The sequence below is a fragment of the Chiloscyllium plagiosum genome, unplaced genomic scaffold (assembly GCF_037043375.1).
Source record: "Chiloscyllium plagiosum isolate Xiang-an unplaced genomic scaffold, Cpla_swu_hap1 HiC_scaffold_7, whole genome shotgun sequence".
Taxonomy (NCBI): Eukaryota; Metazoa; Chordata; class Chondrichthyes; order Orectolobiformes; family Hemiscylliidae; genus Chiloscyllium; species Chiloscyllium plagiosum.
The window spans coordinates 14,649,063-14,668,975 of record NW_028270145.1 but is presented as its reverse complement, the minus strand read 5'-3'; the positions used below and the strand labels follow the sequence as shown (position 1 = coordinate 14,668,975).

At 39.5% G+C, this 19,913-nt stretch overlaps 1 protein-coding gene across 4 annotated transcripts in view; it reads right to left on the bottom strand.

The window, feature by feature from the left end:
• The window catches only part of LOC122551336 (uncharacterized), a 160,283-nt gene that overhangs the window by 17,267 nt on the left and 123,103 nt on the right, over nt 1–19,913 (bottom strand). For 3 of the 4 annotated variants that reach the window (XM_087988748.1, XM_087988750.1, XM_087988749.1), the window contains 4 exons: nt 15,380–16,009; nt 11,615–12,202; nt 4,172–4,810; nt 144–722 (listed from right to left, as the gene is read on the bottom strand). In XM_087988748.1, coding sequence (XP_087844874.1) covers nt 144–722; nt 4,172–4,810; nt 11,615–12,202; nt 15,380–16,009 — 2,436 coding nt within the window. The remainder of the gene's footprint in view (nt 1–143; nt 723–4,171; nt 4,811–11,614; nt 12,203–15,379; nt 16,010–19,913) is intronic. The other variant, XM_087988751.1, reaches the window with a different exon arrangement.

Sequence of the window (19,913 nt, the reverse complement as noted above, 5' to 3'; positions counted from 1 at the left end):
TGAGAATGAATTTGCAAATGCACCATGTACTTGATTCTGTCTTTTCCATCAGCTTTAAACAAACATTCTTGCTTATTTGATATTTTGAAAATTCTTTTCTGTTGCTAACAGCAAATTGTAATGTATTGTTAAATGATCCTTACCGTCAAGTGGTTCAAGAGAAACTGATTTCAGTATCGATATCAACTGTTGTTGGATTTGTGCTATAGTCTGAAAGGTATTTTGTATAAAGATGAAATCAGGAGAATAAACTATCTGTTGTAGCTCTGCAGAATGGACAGCCTTGGCTCCAATAACAATGGGCACTATACCAGCTCTCTTTAAAGCATGTGCTGCCTGTCCAACATCATCCCTGGACTTGCCAGCAGTGATCAGCACCAGAATCTGTGTAGCTCCCATATCTTTTCTGCTCCCAGCAGATGCGATAAAGACATTTCCTGTAACATAGTTCAGTGCTGCGCCAGTGTTGAGGACTCTTCCTGTTTTCCGTCTGACCATTGTTGTTGCAGCCAATATTTCATCTTTACTTGCGTAAGTATTAAGTCCAAATTCAGTTTTTGAGTCATGACTATATTGCACCATAGCAACTTGATCTTTGTCAGGGCCAATGTCGAGTTCCTGGATTACTTTAAGCAGAAATGCACGAACTAGGGGAAATGCTTTACCCATTCCAAGTGTGCCATCAATAAGGAAGACAATATCTGTTTGCCTGGCTGCAGGAGCTAAATAGAAATGTAAGGAAAGAGCAGAAAATCATAATTTATATAATACAGCAAAAGATTTTATACTAATATAGCAACTTTAACACCACAAAACATCCCAACGCATTTCACCAGAGCATAACCGGAACAGAAATATATTGAACAAGGTCTTTTTCAAAGGTTCTGTGAGACGTGGAAAGGTCTAGGCAGGAAATTCCAGAGGTTCTGCCTCAATTCCTGGAGGCAAGGCTGAAAATAGAGCAACAAAGGATGTACTCAATGCATAAGGCCAGATTTAGAGAAGCACAGGGCTCTTAGAGGATTCTAGATCTGGAGAAGGTTCCAAATGTGGGGGGGAGGGGTATGACATTATAAAGGGATTTCAACAGCAAAGTTAGAATTTTACAGTGAGCATAACTGTGAACAAAGGGTGATGAATTAACTCAAGGTTATAGAGCATGGAGGTTAATTTAATGGTTGCTAAAATTCAAAGCATTTCTCTTTCTACCCCAACAATTTGCTAATTAGTTTGTTAATTGCCACTACTTGTCACTTCACCATCATATTGAATATACACATAACATAGAGAAGAATAAACCAACTCTTAGAATCTAAACCATTATTATTCAATTACCAGTTAGACAGGTTACCAATGCTGAAAGCTTTCTTCACAAATTTAACATACAATTCCATGTACAGTAGTAAGTTCCTAATATAATGGTAATCTATATGTTTGGATGAAATTGCTGGGGGGACATATTTAGACTCAGGAACTGATTACAAGAGTGCACAGTGAAATGGGAAATATACATTCTTAAATAATTAACTGTTCAATTATTTAATTACAGCTAATAGTAATTAGTAATTTGTGGACGTCTTTCAGTGTTGAAACAAATTTAGAATCATATGGAATCTATTGTGACTTTGAGGTTGGTACACTTTCTTGGCTACAAAAACAATGGGCTTTATATTATCCTGATTGTATCAGCTAAACTCCAAGGAAGATTCACTGATTTTCCCAGGAGCGATGAGAGCAAAATTAATGAAGCTGCATCTGTGATCAATATATTTATCATATAGTTCCATGCACCATCTATATTTTGGGATATTCTTGTTATAGTTGCACCTTTTTGAAAACAAAATTGTGTTCAAAGTCCAATCTTCAATTAAGAATATACTAAAACCAAATTCAATTATTGAATTGAAATTATATAATAACACAACAATCTGATCTTTGATCCAACATCGAGTTCTTGAATAATTTGAGTAATTCTTGCTGTTAACTACTTACAGTTGAATTACCGTTTATTCTACCTTTTCTATAATTTTTTGTTACTCATTCACAGTGATATTAGCTAGTCCAGCACTTATTGTTCATCCCTGATGGTCCTGGAGAAAGTAGTGGTGTTCTTAAGCCATTTTCATGTTTCTTCACAAGTCCTACAAATGTTTAGTGTTTCTAATTGCAAATGTTTCTAACTGCAAATGTCTGCACAGAATAGACTCGGGCAGCAGGCACTTAAGGTTTATTTAGAAGCAAAAGCAGAAAATGCTCTAAAAGCTCAGGAGAACTGGCAGCATCTGTGGAGAAAAATCAGAGTTAATGTTTTAGGCTGAGTGACCCTTCCTTAGAACTGATGGTAGCCAGGAAAATGTTGGGTTATACACAGAAGATACGGTGGGGGGAAGAGATTAAGGAGTAAACGTTCGATGTGGATAGGGCCCAAAGAGAGGGAGAACAGCCAGACAGACAAAGGGGTGGATATTGGTCTGGCTAGGAAGGTGAATAGTTATTAATGGGGACTGATAGTGGTTAACAATGCATTGTGTGTAATAGCAGACAGTGTGCTAACAAAGCAAGGGGTAAGGACATTGAAGTTCTCAAGCCTCCTGCATATAAATTGATATTTTTCCAGCTACCATTAGTTCTGAGGAAGGGAAACTGGACCTGAAACGTTACCTCTGATTTCTCTCCACAGGTGCTGCCAGACCTACTGAGCTTTTCCAGCAATTTGTTTTCGTTTCTGATTTCCAGCATCCGCAGTTCTTTCAGTTTTTACTTAAGTTTTTTTGCTGACTTCAAGACTTCGGAACAAATCACATCTGGCTTCATTAATAAGTAGTCCCCTTGAAATTCAGCATAATTGCGAGAATTGAAAGGGGCCATTAGAGTCTGACACTCTGCTGGGAAAGGAAGGAGCAGTAAGAGGAGGGGAGATTCTAAGCTGTATGCTGTATCCAGCCAAGGATGTTGACGGATTAATTTCCCTACATGAAGCTCTCAGGCTAACAAAGTTTGAGACATCTGCACTTCGGTAAGGGTGTCTTCACGGAAATTGCAGCAACAACTGTAATTGCAATGAACTGTGTGTGGCAATATACATTTAGGTGCCCGGCAGTTTGGAGCTGAAGATATGCACATCATTTTTTGTAGTATTTCATCCATTGTTGTGTAAGGGAGGTCAATGTGCCCCTCTCTTCTCTGGAAGACAACTAACTAGATTTCACTCTCGCTTATCAGCAGAGAATGCACAGTGTTTCACAAGGAATGCTGATCTCCCCGTGAAGTAGAGTGGCATTGACTACATGCGTATCGCTCTGTAGGCGCTACCTATTAACTTTGTCCTGTGCCAAAATTGGATGTGATTCCACTCCCTCAATCTCCAACTGATTTCTGAGCACAGTCAGTGAATTACGCAGGTCAGTGCCTGGCAGTAGTCATGAAGTCTTCCACACCAGCTCTGTTTGGCCAACCAAGACAAAGCTCAAACTGGGTGACAGTCGAGTTGATGACACTCATGGTGATCCTGGTGTGCAATCCATAATCATGTGTGCATGTCAAAGCATTGGCACATCCAATCAGCATCTCCGTAATGAGAGATCGCAACACAGCAGGCCGAATAGCAGATGGCACCACCCTTGACATTCCTACAGCACGATCATAAAGCAATAGAACAGGAAAGAAAAGAGCCTAACAATGCCTCAGAGAAAATGTTCTCTGTTATTCAGCAAATTCAAGAGAACAATGTTGCTCTACAGTAGGCCAATGATTACTGATGACAGATAACAGTGCTGACAGTCTCGGTTTTTACCCTGCTAAAACAAGGAACCCTGAAGTTAACTGCCTCAAAGGAAAAATGGCTTCCAGGGTTAAACATTCACTGAGAGACAGAAGTGAGCTAAAATATTGATTGCTGAAGGGAAATAAAGTGATTTACAGGCAACAAGGCAGACAACGCTACACCATGAGAAGCACACATTATGTGTCAGGAGGGTATAGTTGAATGTTGCACTGCCACTCTATGAGAGTATGGTGGCCTGCCTAGAAGAGAATACTCTTGATGTTTCAGGGTTTATAAATACCAACAAATGTCCAACTAATCTTGTATAATCTTCTTTCTAGAAGATTAAACATCCTAAGTATTAGAGAAATGCACCGATAAGTAAAGCACAAAACCCAGTTTGTGTACCTTCTTCACTCGTAACCACTGATTCGCCAGCAATTACATTTGACTCTTTAGTTGTTACTGTTGGAGCAGTTAGTATCGACAATGGTGTCATCACCCTTTCCTGTACATGGGGTAGATTTTGGAATTCCTTGACACTGAAAACTAAATTGGGGTCAGTTGCAATTTCTTGTAACTCAGCTGAATCTGCGTGTCGTACTCCAACGGCAAACGTCGTTACGGCAGCTTGCTTTAGTTTATCTGCATATGGTTTAACAGCATCCATTGATGTACCACCAGTGAACAACACCAGAAATTGAGGAACCCCTTGCTCTTTTCTGCTTCCAGCACGACTAGTGAAGTGGTTCCTAAAGACAAAGTCCAGTGCTGTGCCAGTATTGAGCATTGTGCCACCTTTTAACTGGAGTCCTTTGACATGACGCAGAATGTCAGCTTTTGATGAGTAGGTGTTAAGATAGAATTCAGTTTCTGCATTGTGACTGAACTGTGCTAGACCCACTCGCACTCGGTCACTGCCAATATTTAGATTCTCAATTGTATTTCTGATGAAATCATGGACAAGATGTAAATTTGTGTTTCCAACATTCTCTGATCCGTCAATAAGGAACACAATATCTCTCTTGTTCACTTCTTCAGGTGAGACTGAAAAAAAGAATATAAGTGCAATTAGCAGCAAATCATATAAGAACAGATAGCCATTATATACAATGAGTTGAATATTTTGTTCTTATTATGATAGATACATATCACCTCAGGTGCCATTAATTCAACAAATTTTAGGAATTGTGCAATAGACAGAGTGACAATAAATGAAACCATAGAATCACAGAATGCTTGCAGACAGAAGGAGACCATTTGTCCCATCAAGCATGGAGGGTTCCCTTTAACAGCCGTTTTGCCAGATGCCTTACCCAATCTTTTCTCTCTAGTCCTACTTTTACATTCCTTTGGACAGCCAGTCAATTTCATTTGAAAAGCCATGTTGAATTTGCCTCTGTTATTCTTAAACAATGCATCTGGATCCTAACCACTTGCTGCACAAAACATTTTCCTCAGGTCATCTTTGGTTCTTGAAACCTGAGACTCCTTACTCTCAAATTTTCTGACGCAAGTTTCTCCCTATCTATGTAACTAGATGCCTCACAATTTCAACACCTCAATCATATCATTTCTCAACTTGTTTTTTTTTAAATCCGAATAAAGGACAATCCCAGCTTCTTCAATTTATCTACAAAACCAAAGTCCCTCATTCACGTATCCATTCTCAGAAATCTTATCTGCATGTTCCTTAAAGTCTTTGCATCCTTCTGACAGTGTGGCACTCAGAATTATACACATTACTCTGGCTGAGGTTAGTCAGTAAGCTTCTTTGTAATCTGTACTACTGTTTATAAATCACAGCAACCATACACCATCTTAACATCTTTTTAAAACTTTATTGCCATTTTCAACAATTCTTTAACAGACAGTCTCTGTTCTGGAGCATCCCCTCCTCCCTACCTCTCCTTCGCAATTATATCCTTTAGTTTATAATTCCTTACCCCAGTCATTTCACAACTCTCTGTTAAATTGTATTTGCCACAAGTCTGCCCATTCCACTAGGCTTTTTTTTTGAAGTCTAGAAGTCTATCATTAGCTCCTCACAACTCTCAATTATTTCAAAGTTCTGTTATCTGCAAGTTTTGATACTGTAACCTGCACATTCAAGCCAAAGTCATGAGTAAATATGATGAAAAGCAGTGCATTGAATACTGACTCTAATGGGAACAACATTGTATATGTTCCTCCAGCTTGAAAAAAAATTCACCTCCACTCTATCTCTGTAACTCAGACCACTTTGTATGCACATGTAATTTAGCTGACAGTCTATTCTATCAAAAGCTTTTGGAAGTCCACATCAATCACATTATCATCATCTTTGTTCCATTCTTTGTCATTCACAACCTATACGAAATTTGACAATCTATATCTGTCTCTATCATTTCTCATTTGTAAAAGGAAAACTGAAATCGATCAACAAAATTAGATACAGAGCAAGTACTCCAGGAGGGAAACATAGTGGATCAAGGAAACGTGCGTGGACTTTAATTTAAAAGGCTTCCTCAAAAGCTTTTCAATTGGACTCTAACCTATGCAGATCATAGCATACTGGTGTCATGAGAAAAGTGTTGTTGATGTATTTTCAATCTGAAAGAAACCCTTCTCAGATCAGTACATTCATGTTTTGTGAGGTTAATGCTTTCTCATTCCAGCAACTTTGAGATCAAGATAGTCATAACATTATCTTCATAGCATAATTGTAACCATTCCAACTCCCACAAAATAAAATGTTTGCGGCCGATAACCATTTCACTGAATACATTTAACTTAAGATCATTCAGCAAAGATTAGACTTTCACCGTCTCTATCTAAATTGATATTTGAAACCAGTGTGATGACAAGCAAAGACCTTAACTGACAAGATTTGTATAACTGAGCAAGTTAAAGCATTTTTCCAGACATATGAGTGATTTGATAAAACTGAGGATTTAATTAAAGTATTACATAAGCATTTTGGATTCATCTACAGAAAGGAAGTGGATGTTGTAAAATTAACACTAAAAGTGGAAAAGGTGTGAAGGAAAGATTTGCTATCTGAATTAGCATTGCTGAAAATTGGGAAATCATCTGGTCTAGATGGAACACATTCTAAGTTGCTGAAAGATGCAGAATGTAGAAATTTCAGAGCCATCAGCCAAAAACTTGTTCAACATTTGTTGGTGTATGAATAATGTCAGAGGACTGGAGGATTGCAAATGTGATATTATTAATCAAGAAAGAGTCAGGAGAAAAGAGCAGAAACTACAGGCTACTGTCAGCTTAACATTAGTGATGGGGAAATTACCGAAACCATTCTCAAAGACATAATAAACTTTAATTTGAAAAGGCATACATTAGTCAAAGAGATCCAATATGGATTTCCTAAAGACAATTCGGAATTATTTAGTGATTGAATTCTGCAGGAGGTATATAATAATAATGAGATATTTTGGACACATGTCTTTTTAATTCAGGGTAAAATGGCGGAGGTCACATGAACTTTTCTGGGGGCTACTTCATCCAGATAGTTAATTAACAAAGACAGGCTCAGACAGTGTTGCGTGGTGATGCTGTACAGTAATAAAAACTGAAAGAACTGCAGATGCTGTAAATCAGAAACAAAAACAGAAGTTGCTGGAAAAGCTCAGAGGTTCAGGTGGTATCTGTGAAGAGAAATCAGAGTTGACATATTGGGTTTTTCTGAGGAAGGGTAACCGGACCAGAAATGTCAACTCTGATTTAGAGTCATAGAGTCATAGAGATGTACAGCATGGAAACAGACCCTTCAGTCCAACCTGTCCATGCCGACCAGATATCCCAACCCAATCTAGTCCCACCTGCCGGCACCCGGCCCATATCCCTCCGAGCCCTTCCTAGTCATATACCCATCCAAATGCCTCTTAAATGTTGCAATTGTACCAGCCTTCACAACTTCCTCTGGCAGCTCATTCCATACACGTACCACCCTCTGTGTGAAAATGTTGTCCCTTAGGCCTCTTTTACATCTTTCCCCTTTCATCATAAACCTATGCCCTCTAGTTCTGGACTCCCTGACCCCAGGGAAAAGACTTTGCCTATTTATCCTATCCATGCCCCTCATAATTTTGTAAACCTCTATGACGTTACCCCTCAGTCTCCGATGCTCCAGGGAAAACAGCCCCAGCCTGTTCAGCTTCTCCCTGTAGCTCAAATCCTCCAACCCTGGCAACATCCTTGTAAATCTTTTCTGAACCCTTTCAAGTTTCACAACATCTTTCCAATAGGAAGGAGACCAGAATTGCATGCAATATTCCAACAGTGGCCTAACCAATGTCCTATACAGTTGCAACATGACCTCCCAACTCATGTACTTAATACCCTGACCAATAAAGGAAAGCATACCAAACACCTTCTTCACTATTCTATTTACCTGTGACTCCACTTTCAAGGAGGTATGAACCTGCACTCCAAGGTCTCTTTGTTCAGCAACACTCCCTAGGATCTTGCCATTAAGTGTAAAAGTCCTTCTAAGATTTGCTTTCCCAAAATGCAGCACCTTACATTTATCTGAATTAAACTCCATCTGCTACTTCTCAGCCCATTGGCCCATCTGGTCCAGATCCTGTTGTAATCTGAGGTAACCCTCTTCACTGTCTACTACACCTCCAATTTTGGTGGCATCTGCAAACTTACTAACTGTACCTCTTATGCTCGCATCCAAATCACTTATGTAAATGACAAAAAGTAGAGGGCCCTGCACCAATCCTTGTGGCATTCCACTAGTCACAGGCCTCCAGACTGAAAAACAACCCCACCCTCTGTCTTCTACCTTTGAGCCAGTTCTATATCCAAATGGCTAGTTCTCCCTGTATTCCATGAGACCTAACCTTGCTAATCAGTCTCCCATGGGGAACCTTGTCAAATGCTTTACTGAAGTCCATATAGATCAAATCTATTGCTCTGCCCTCATCAATCTTCTTTGTTACTTTTTCAAAAAACTCAATCATGTTTGTGAGACATGATTTCCCACGCGCAAAGCCATGTTGACTATCCATAATCAGTCCTTGCCTTTCCAAATACATGTACATCCTGTCCCTCAGGATTCCCTCCAACAACTTGCCCACCACCGAGGTCAGGCTCACCGGTCTATAGTTCCCTGGCTTGTCTTTACCGCCCTTCTTAAACAGTGGCACCACGTTTGCCAACCTCCAGTCTTCCGGCACCTCACCTGTGACTATCTTTCTTTCCACAGATGCTGCCAGACCTGCTGAGCTTTTCCAGCAACTTCTGTTTTCGATGCTGTCTGGTGTTCAGGTTGAGTTTATTATGCTCGTGTCTGCTTCTCAAACTTCTGGAAAGCTGCTTAAGGTTTTGGGGATCAAGATTAACTAATTGGCATTCCTACCTAGAAACAAATCTAATGTGATGCTCATAGGGATGAATGCAGAGCTGGCCCTTTTTGAGATTAGGTTACAGTATTTCTGAGAATTTCACTGCATATCACAAATAAGCAGCTATTTTTAAGTTGTTAACAAGTTGTCACTGCTTGGCTTAGTGAACTACCATAGCCAGATGTGGGAGAGAAATAATCTCTAGTCAAAGAAATACATCCCACAGGCATCTAAGGCATCCAAGAGATTTATACTTTTGGTCAGAGGGGAAGAATCATCGGGACAGTCTTTACTATGCTCGCGAATTTAGGAAATTCTTTGAAAATCAAGGGAAACACCTGAAGTGAATCATTCACTGAAATGGGGAATCATTAAAAATAACAGAATTAATTTGGCCCCTCAACTGTGCTCTGTCATTCAAATAAGGTCAAGGCTAATCTGACTGTGCTTTAACTGCATTTTCCAGCCAGCTTTTTACCAATAAAAATCTGGCTAACTCAGCCTTGAATACATTCTACAATATTTAGCCTCTACTGTACCACTGTGAAAGACAATGCAAAACACTAGCAAACCATTGGTAGCTGGTAGAAACTGTGAACTGTTTGCAATACTGACTGTAAATCTGCAGAGAGAGTGATAAGAAGTCACCATAGGTTACCTCTTTCATTAGAGACAGATGGCTAGTGGTGGTTTAACCTGAGAGTCACAACACCTCAAGCGAGGGGGAGAGGTCGAGAGGGAGAGCCCTTCATTATAAGGGCTGAGCAGGAACTGAACCCATACTGTTAGTGTCACTCTGCAATGCACACCAGCCAACTAAACTGACTGGCCCCACCGAGAGACTGATGCATGATCAATATGAAGGGAGAATGTTCCTTTCCGTAACTTAAAGTATAAGTTGCCTACAGAAAGAAAGGTTGAGTTCATATTGTTCTTAGTCCTTTTTTCTAACAATAAATGTTTTAAAAAGTGATATCTTGAAGTGTCATTCTTCCAAGAATTAACTAGAAATTCATTTTACTTCAAGTTATTGTTTTCTGTGTTGATCATAACGAATATCAAAGAATGTCGATCTTTTAAATTTATTTGTGGAATGTGGGCTGACCAGCATTTATTGCCCGTCCCTAGTTGTCCTTGAGAGTTCCTCAAGGCCATGTCGTGGATGTTTTATACTTTGATATTCAGAAAGCATTTGAACAAGTGTTACACAGGCGATGTGTTAAGTTCAAAGTTCATGAAATTAAGGAGTCCGCTGGGGCATGGATAAAAATTTAGTGCAGTGCCCACATAGAACATAGAGGTTTAATTATTACAGACGGGGAGGTGGATTGCAGAGTAATTTCCTGAAAGTCATTTGGGTCCATTGCTGTCCTTGATTTTTAAGCACAGCATAGACTTGGGCATAGGGAGCAGAATTACAATACTTCCAGATGATTCAAAAGTTTGCAATGTACTGAATAATTATGAGGATAGTTACAGAATTTGTAATGAAATTGCCAAATATATTCCAGATGCCAATCAGTGTTAAGAAAGTTTAATTCAACCTTTACCTTTATAAAGTGCTTTTCTTATCCTTGTGATCTGCTAAAGTGCTTTGTCACCAATGAAGTATTGTTTGAAGTCTAACTCCTTTTGTAATTTAGGACCCCATCGAGCAGCCATTTGGTACACAGGAAGCTCCCACAAATAGAAATGTGATAATGACCAATCTGCTTTTGTGATGTTGATTGAAATCTAAATCTTGACCTGGACACCAGTAATAACTTCCTTGTTTTTCTTTGAAACAGTTATACCGAGTCTTCTTATGTCTATCTTAGAAAGTGCCTTAGAATGAGAAAGGTTTAACATTTTGCCCCAAGAGACATCACTTTCGACAATGCAGCAGATAATGGCTAGTATCTGGATTTCAGGCGATGCACTTTAGGAGAGCTAATATTGATAATACTAATAATAACTAATGCATCTGTGGAGAGAAACAGTCAATATTTCAGTTGAGGAGATATCAGAAAAGTTGGAAGATTTCTCCCCAAAAAAAAGGTTAAGACTTGGACATTTCCAAAATATTGATCTGTTCAATAGTGTAATAAGAGAGAAATATTTCTCTCCGGTGTGAGGCTTGGAAACAGAAGTCATAAATGTTAAATCTTTGGAAAAAACCTAAAGGAGATATTTCACTGAGAATTATCAAGATGGGAACCATTGTACATGAACAGGTGGTGAAAACTAAATGCACGAATGACTCTTAAAAAAGGAGTTGATAAGGTATTTGAGGAAATTTAACTCAGAGGATTTCAGACAACAAATGGTGAAATGAGACTCAGCATGGCTTGTTCTTTTAAAGTGCCAATACAGGCACACAGGATTTCTGGCTTCACTCAGGGTTTCAGGTTTCTATGAATCTATGGTTTCACAGGTTCAACTTCTATTAACTTAAATTTAGAGTACGTTGTGTAAATTGATGGCACAGATTAAACATAATTGGTCAAAGGCTTCTTACCTTCAGTATTAACAGTAGTTATTTCCTCAATTATGAAAACGGTTTTAACTTTAGCTACCAGCTCCTTTTGAATACTTTGTAATTCCTTGAAATCTCCCAGTTTCAAAACAAAATTCGGTTCATAAACGATCTTATGAAGCTCTGCTGTGTTGGCCATCTTGGCTCCAATAGCAATTGGCACGATACCAGCCTGCTTCATTGCATCTGCTGCCTGTCCAACATCATCTTTGGATTTCCCAGCGGTGATGAGCACCAGGATTTGCGTAGCTTCAGCAATGCCTCTGCTCCCTGCGGATGGACTGAAGACATTCCTTGTGACATAGTTCAATGCAGCACCGGTGTTGAGAGGTCTCCCTGTTTTCAGTCTCAGCTTTTGTACTGCATTGAATACCTCATCTTTGGTGGAATGAGTATTGAGGCCAAATTCAACTCTTGAGTCAGAACTGTATTGTACCACAGCAACTTGGTCTTTGTCAGGTCCAATTTCAAGCTCCTGAACTACTTTCTTAACAAAATCACGGACTAGAGGAAAGGATCTTCCCACTCCAGGAGACCCATCAATTAGGAAGACAATATCTCTCTTCCTGGCTGCAGAAATTGAGCAGAGATTTACATAAATATTATTTAGGTAGTTATCTTACAGAGTCAGCTAAGTAATCAGGAATCTGATGTGAACATTAAAGTATACAGTTTTTGAGGAATACTCTTTAGAGGACCTGTATGCTGGGTTGAGTATTTTGATTGATGAGATTCAAACTGGAGTGCCTGCCCAATTTTGATACATGTGCACCCTCAGGGATCAGTGACGTACCAGCCCTGCTATAGGGCATGGAAAAGCACAGCAAGTCAGGCAGCATCCGAGGAGCAGGGTTCCACAATCCTTGTTCCTGATGAAGGGCTCATGCCCGAAACATTGATTTTCCTGCTCCTCGGATGCTGCCTGACCTGCTGTGCTTTTCCAGTATCACACTCTTGATTGTGATCTCCAGCATCTGCAGTCTTCACTTTCTCTTGCTATAGGTCATTTCAGCTTATCAACCTCAAGACGTTTCTTTCATCTTGGAGTCCAGCTGAGAGTTCTTTACCTGTGTTCCTACCTCACTATCGTGGGCAGTGATCATAGGGAAGAAAAATCTATTTGAAATACATGAGCACAAAATTTGTCTCCATAACGCCTTATAGTGTTAAAGCTACAAATGCTTTTGCAGTACCAAAATGGTGTCATGTTGCGTGCACAAACATCGGGCACAGCCCGGTCTGGATTCCATTTTAGTAAGGGCATTAACATTGACATTAGGAATGTCCAGAGCAGACAGATTGTGATGTCAGGCAACATGCAACGGTGATTTTTGAGACCAGTTATGTTTTTCTCTCCTTAGAGCTCCAGATTTCTCTCTTAACTTCAAACAGCTTCATCTGTGCTCACCAGCAAGAAAAGAGGTCCACACCAACCAGCAGTTTTTTAAAAAAGAGATCGTTAACTACATTCATGTCATTTGCTGATTGAATTTTACGTGCATTTTAAAATTTTGTAGAACTGCTATGAGTTTTCTAACACTGTTTGAAGTTCATAAAGTTGATCTGAGATGGTGATGTATGTGAGGAAGCCTTTGATTGTGACTTCAGTTGATATGCATGAACTGACTCCTTACTTTCAATCATGGGTGCTGTAATGACTATCAGCTTTTGCCTGCACATGAGAGGGAGATTGAGCAGCGACATTTCAGAAGAGGGCATGGAGCTGAGTGAGGAAAAGGAAGGGCAGAAAGCCTCTTAGCAGCAGCCTTTTCTCACCAATGTCTTCAGTCGAGCTTTTCTCTCACTTCAGTCTAAGCAAGGAAGTGCTCAGTAAAATCTGCCATCTCTCACAAGCAAATCTGCAGTGTCAGAGCAGAACAAGTGCAATGCTGTCAAAAATCATTATAGCAATGTATAGGATACAGATACATTGCTAACATCAGCTTGTTTGTATTCCACTATGGCTTAAGAAACATTCGTTACTCCAGGAGAGCTGAGTACATTGTTGTCCTCTCTGAATAGACAAAGCATACATGGGGCTTTTGCAGGATAGTCAGCTTCTACACAGGCCAGGCTTCCATTAAACTTCACACACCCGATTCTTCTTTATGTCACATCTAAATGAAGAGATGTTTCATAGCCACAAAGGGTTCCACTCCCAGAATGTGCAGTTGATGCTAATCACACCATGCAAGTCAGTGGCCAATGTCCTGGCAGTGGTCACAATGTCATTGCTCTGCTTTCTGTCTCTTCATATTTGAGGCACCAGGTCAAGTCAGATTGTGGTTGTTGGGTGACAAGGGCTATCTGCTGGCTACCTGGCCAATGACACTGATGTATAACCTAACAACTACATGGTCAGTATGTATATAATGAGAGTCAAGCTCCCACATGAAACATCATTGAACAAACCTTCAAAATTCTCAAGTAATACATTCATTGGTTATAGAATTGTGGAACAACTTTGCAGTCCTCAAAGTGTGTGTCAAAAATCACTGTGGTCTACAATATATTACTCGCCACACTGAAGGCACATTTTTGCCAGCAGACATAAAGCAAACAGCATTTTCTAAATCTGCAACTTCTACTATCTAGAATAACACAAGCAGCAGCTTCATGGGAACACCCCCACTTGGAAGTTCCCCTCCAAGTCAAATAATATCCTGACTTGGAAATACATCACCTCTCCTTCATTGTCACTGTGTCAAAACCCTGGATCTCCCTCCTTAATAACACTGAGGTATACCTGCTCACAAAACTCACCACCTCAAGGTCAATCAGGAATGGGCAACAAATTCTGGCCTAACCTGTGAGCCCTCCATCCTGTAAAAGGATTTTTAAAAAGTAGGATTGAATATTATGTGTGTGTTGTGGTTCATAGAGAATATCTGTAGTTGAGTCAAGGTGAAGTGATGAATTAAGCTGTGTGTAAGAGGCAGTTAGTTTCTTTATAAGAATATTTATACATTTAAAGAAGCATTCATTGATCATGACCACCTGTGTGGGATCATTAAACTCCTTCATACACTCTATATAGGTGCACCGCTGAAATTGACAGTAGTGGCTGTCTCCTCCCAGTATCTTTGTAATGTCTAGTTGGAGATCAAGGTATAGGTCAAGGATTTGTCTGTCTTCCTGTCCATCTCTTGTGCCAGAGTCTCTTATGCTCACTCTTTTTGTCCAGCCATATCATTTTCACTTTCCCTGCAGGTAATACAGTCTTCCTCAGCCACTTCCAGCATCGGTTGCAGTCAGGAAGTACTTCATCCTTAAGAGGAAAGCAAAATACTGTGGATGCCAGAAATCTAAGATAATAAAAAGCAAAAATGCTGGAAAAACTAAGCAGGCCAGGTAACATCTGTGAGAAGGGAAACACAGTTAACATTTTGGGTGAACATTCTTTAGATGCTGCTGGAACGGTTATTTCAGCATTTTCTCTTTATACTTCCCTTTAATGGTACAAGCTGCCTTTAAGTTGGACATGCTAACTATGAGTGGTGCTCATCTCACATGAACAAGGGCCCCTGCAGAGCAATGTGTTTAGCAGAGGTCTACACAATCATCTTTTTTTTTTAAATTTACAAGCAGCCTAAAATCGATCTGTATGATGATGAACATTCCACAGATTAATCATGTGTTGTGACCCTCATGCCATTGTTGGAATTCATCCAAATTTTCTCCCTTTTGGTAACTCTACTGGGAATGCATTGATATCTGCAAAAAAAGGATAAAACTTGATTTGTGTACCTTCTGTTGTAACCACTTTGTCTTCAATAGTTATTGGTTCTTCGATAACAGTTGGAACTGCCAATGTGGTCAGTGGTATTATCATCTGATTCAGTAAGCCTGGCAGAGAGTGGAAATCATTTACACTGAAGATCAAACTTGGGTCAATTGCCATCTCTTCTAACTGGGCTGGATCTGTGTGCCTGACTCCAACAGCAAAGGTCATTACTGCAGCTCGTTTCAATGCATCTGATGGTGCTTCCACATCATCATCCGATCTTCCACTAGTAACAAGTATCAAAAACTGAGGGATGTTTTCTTTTATTCGACTTCCTGCAGAATTAGTGAAATAGTATTTACTGGCAAAATCCAATGCTGAACCAGTGTTGACCGTTGCCCCCCCTCTCAATGTGAAGCTTCTGATATGAGACAGAAGGTCAGCTTCCGAAGAGTATGTGTTTAGATAGAATTCAGCTTCGGTGTCGTCACTGTACTGTGCCAGACCTACTCGCACCCTGTCACTTCCAATGTCCAAGTTCTGAATTATTCTTGTGATGAAGTCCTTGACGTAAGGTAAATTGGTGTTTCCAACATTGTCTGATCCATCGATCAGGAAGACAACATCTCTCTCACTCATTTCCCTTCGTACAACTGGAAATAAAAATAGACACCAGGTCAGACAAAGTCTCTGAAAAATCTGTTAAAGCTGCCAGATTGTAATGCGATAAGTTCCCACAAAATATTCTAAATTCTACCGGACACTTTAATCAGCTTTGCATTATTTGTGCTTCCCAAGACTCAAGGGAGGCTACACTGTCCAGATATATTTGTCAATTAACAATAATTAATGAAAGGCTACCTCAGTGGAACCTCAAAGGGAATAATTTCAGGATCATTAAATGAGCCAAAAGCAAATTGCAGTGGAGTGAATGAAATTAATGAGAATTGGGCTTCAGTTCATAGTACACTGGTTCCAATGCTAGAAAAGTGGGAGCTGTGCATTTTGGAGACACTTCACCTGAACCATGCTAAGAAACATATACTGGTGAATTGTGTAATGAAGTAGAGGTGCCGGTGTTGGACTGGGATGAAGAAAGTTAAAAATCACACAATATCAGGTTATGGACCAACAGGTTTATTTGGAAGCACTAGCTATTGACTGCTTGCAGCCTGAGTGGTTTTTGAACAAAATAAAATTATCTGCAATTACAATTCTGCAAATGCAAATTCATCCCATAGACGTATGTGTGTGTGTGAGAGAGAGGGTGTGTGTGTTTGTGAGCGTGCACATGTCTGTGTGTGCGCTCATATGAGTGTGAGTGAGTGTGAGATTGTGTGCATGCTTAGTAGAGTGTGTGCATGTGTGTGATGGAGTATAAGCCTGTGAGAAGGTGTGTGCGCGGGTATGAGACTGTGCAGTGTAGTGTGGTCACCTGTAGTGTGACATGAACCCAAGGTCCCGGTTGAGGCCCTCCTCATGGGTACCGAACTTGGCTATCAGCCTCTGCTTTGCCACTTTGTGTTGTTGTGTATCCCGAAGTCCATCTTGGAGGATGCTCACCCGAAGATCCGAGGCTGAATGTCCCTGACCTCTGACGTGTTCTCCGACTGGGAGGGAACATCCATGTCTGGCGATTGTTGTGTGCTGTGCATTCATCCGTTGTCGTAGCATCTGTTTGGTCTTGCCAATGTACCAGCCTCAGGGCATTAGGATGGCCTCAACCGGGACCTTGGGTTCATGTCACACTACAGGTGACTCCACTACACTATACACTCTCTCACACACACACACACACACTCTTTTATATACTCATACACTCAACAGATCCTCTCTCATACACACACTCTCTCATATGCATACCCTCACACTCTCTCCCACACACAAACACACACGGTCTCTCTAACTCCCTCACAAGTATGCGCACACACACACATATAAGTCTATGGGGTGAATTTGCATTGGCAGAATTGTAATTGCAGATACATTCTATTTTGTTCAAAGAGCAAACAATCTGTCCGTGTAACATTTATAAATTCCTACTTTGGAAATAGAACCAGTCTGGCTCAAGACTGTGATACAGACAGACTCTAACCTCACATCTCTAATACATTGTCTGAGCTGAGATGCCACTTTATTTTATAAAACCTTAAGTTATCTCGAGAATATGACTGGAATTAAGTTCTGGATTGACATATTAATAAACTGAAACCTTCAACTTATTCTAAAAGATGAAAGACTTAACAGCAATCTAGGTTTGTTTAATATATTGTTTCAGTTGCAGGACACTGAGATCTTTTGCTATAAATTCTATGTCTTATGATCCTGCTCCACAGCTACCTGATGAAGGAGCAGCACTCCAAAAGCTGGGACTTGCAAATAAACCTGTTGGACTATACCTGGTGTTGTGTGATTTTTAACTTTGTATAATGAGGACAGTGGAGAAGGTTTTAAACTATGTTGTGGGAAGGAGGGAGAAAGTGAGAGAAGATGTGATAAAATTAAAGAGAGAATGCAAGAGAGCAAGGAAGCAATGGGAACCGATACCAGCCAATAAGGCTCGGAGTGGTGGAAATAATGCAAAGGAAGAAATAATGGCACTTTATTTGAATTCAGGTATTGTTCACAATGGATAAAATAAATTGTCATTGAGGGTACGTAAATGTGGGATGACCAATATTAGGAACTGAATGGCAAAAAGAGAAAGGAGTTGTGGTTGTGGTGTAAATAATGTATGTGATCACTACATTAGTGGCACACAATCCTAAATAAGAAGATCAAGGTGTAGATTCAATTTGGGTGCAGGTAAGAAATAGCAAGATTCAACAAAAAATGGTGGGTGTTGTTTAGGCCATTAAACAGTTATGGTAATATAAAGCACAGTATAAATCAGGGAATTAGAGGTCCGTACAACAAGATTAATGGAGCAATCATGGAGGTCTTCAATCTGACTAAGTAAATCTAATTCATAATAATGCCATAGAGGACAAGCTGCTAGAATGTATATGTGATGGTTTTCTAGAACAATGTGTTGAGGAAATCTATTAAATATCTAGTATTAATAACTAAGAAGGGGATCGGTAATAATCTTAAAATAGCTTTTCGGAAAGAGTGATAGTAATAAAATAGAAATTTGTACTATATTTGAAAGGGATGTAAATTAACCTGAAAATAGAGTTTCCAATGGAAACAATGGAAGCATTGAAGGTGTGGGAGATGAATGGTCTTTAATGGATTGGGAAATTACATTAAAAGGTATGATAACAGACAGGTAATGATTTGTATTTAAAAAGTAAGCACTTAACCACATTCTATTGAAGCATAAAAATATAGAAGGAAAGCTGATGCAAACATGGCTAACAGGATAAGTTAAAGATTGTCCCATATTAAAGGAAAGCTTATCAAGTTTCCAAATTAAGTAGTCAGTTTGAAAATGGGAGCTTTTAGAATTCAACAAAGGAGGGCCAATAATTTAAAAAGAGAAAAAAAATCAATAACAAGGAATTGTGAATTGGACTGTGCAAGTTTTTGTAGATATATAAAAAGGAAAATATGAGCAAGAACAAATGTAGGCAGATGCAGAAGAATCAGTAATGGGGAATAAGGAAATAGCAGATAAACAATACAAAAGCTTTCTGTCTGCCTTTATGGTCAAAGATTATGCCAGGAATACTGCAAAACCTAGGAACAATTGAAAATGAGCAACTGTCATCTCCCACAATTATATAGATTTTGGAATGCTTCCTACAGATTGGAAGGGAGCAAATGTAACCCCACTACTTTACAACAGAGTGAGGGAGAAAAAAGGGAATGACAGACTAGTGAGCCTGTCATGTGTAGTGGAGACAATGCTAGAACCTATTATAAAGGATGTGAAAACTAGTCACTTGGAAGGTAATGGTAGGATTACAAAAAAATCAACATGGATTTATAAAAGAGAAATAACACGTTTGACAAACCTGTTAGGGATTTTGAAAGAGTAACTGGCAGAATAGATAAGGAGGTGAGCAGTAGAATCGATGTTATGACCAGTGGGGAATTATAAGGCTCAGTAAACATAGGAACATAGAAAATAGGAGCAGAGCAGTATTTCAGTCCCCCAGTTGTTCACAAACTGCATCAATGTTTTGGACATTGTGATGAAATTTAATATTTCAAAATTTTCCTATGACACAACACTGGGTGGGAATATAGTTGTGTAGAGAAAGTAAAAAGGTTCAGGCAGGTTAAGCCAGACCATGTAAGTGAGAAAGAACAAGGTAGATATTGGATAACGTGGAAAAATATAAAGTTATCCTTTTTAATAGAAAAACAGAAATGCAGAGTATTTATTAAATGGTGAGAGTTTGAGAAGTGCTGATGTCCAAAGAGACCTGGGTATCCTTGTTCACAAGTCAGTGAAAGCAAGCATCCAGGTGCAGTAAGAAATTAGGAATGCAAATGGTATATTGGCTAATATTGCAAGAGGAGGTGACTACACAAATAAAGATGTCTTGCTGCAATTATATAAAGTCTTACTGAAACCGATTGGAATATTTTGTACAGTTAAAGTCTTCT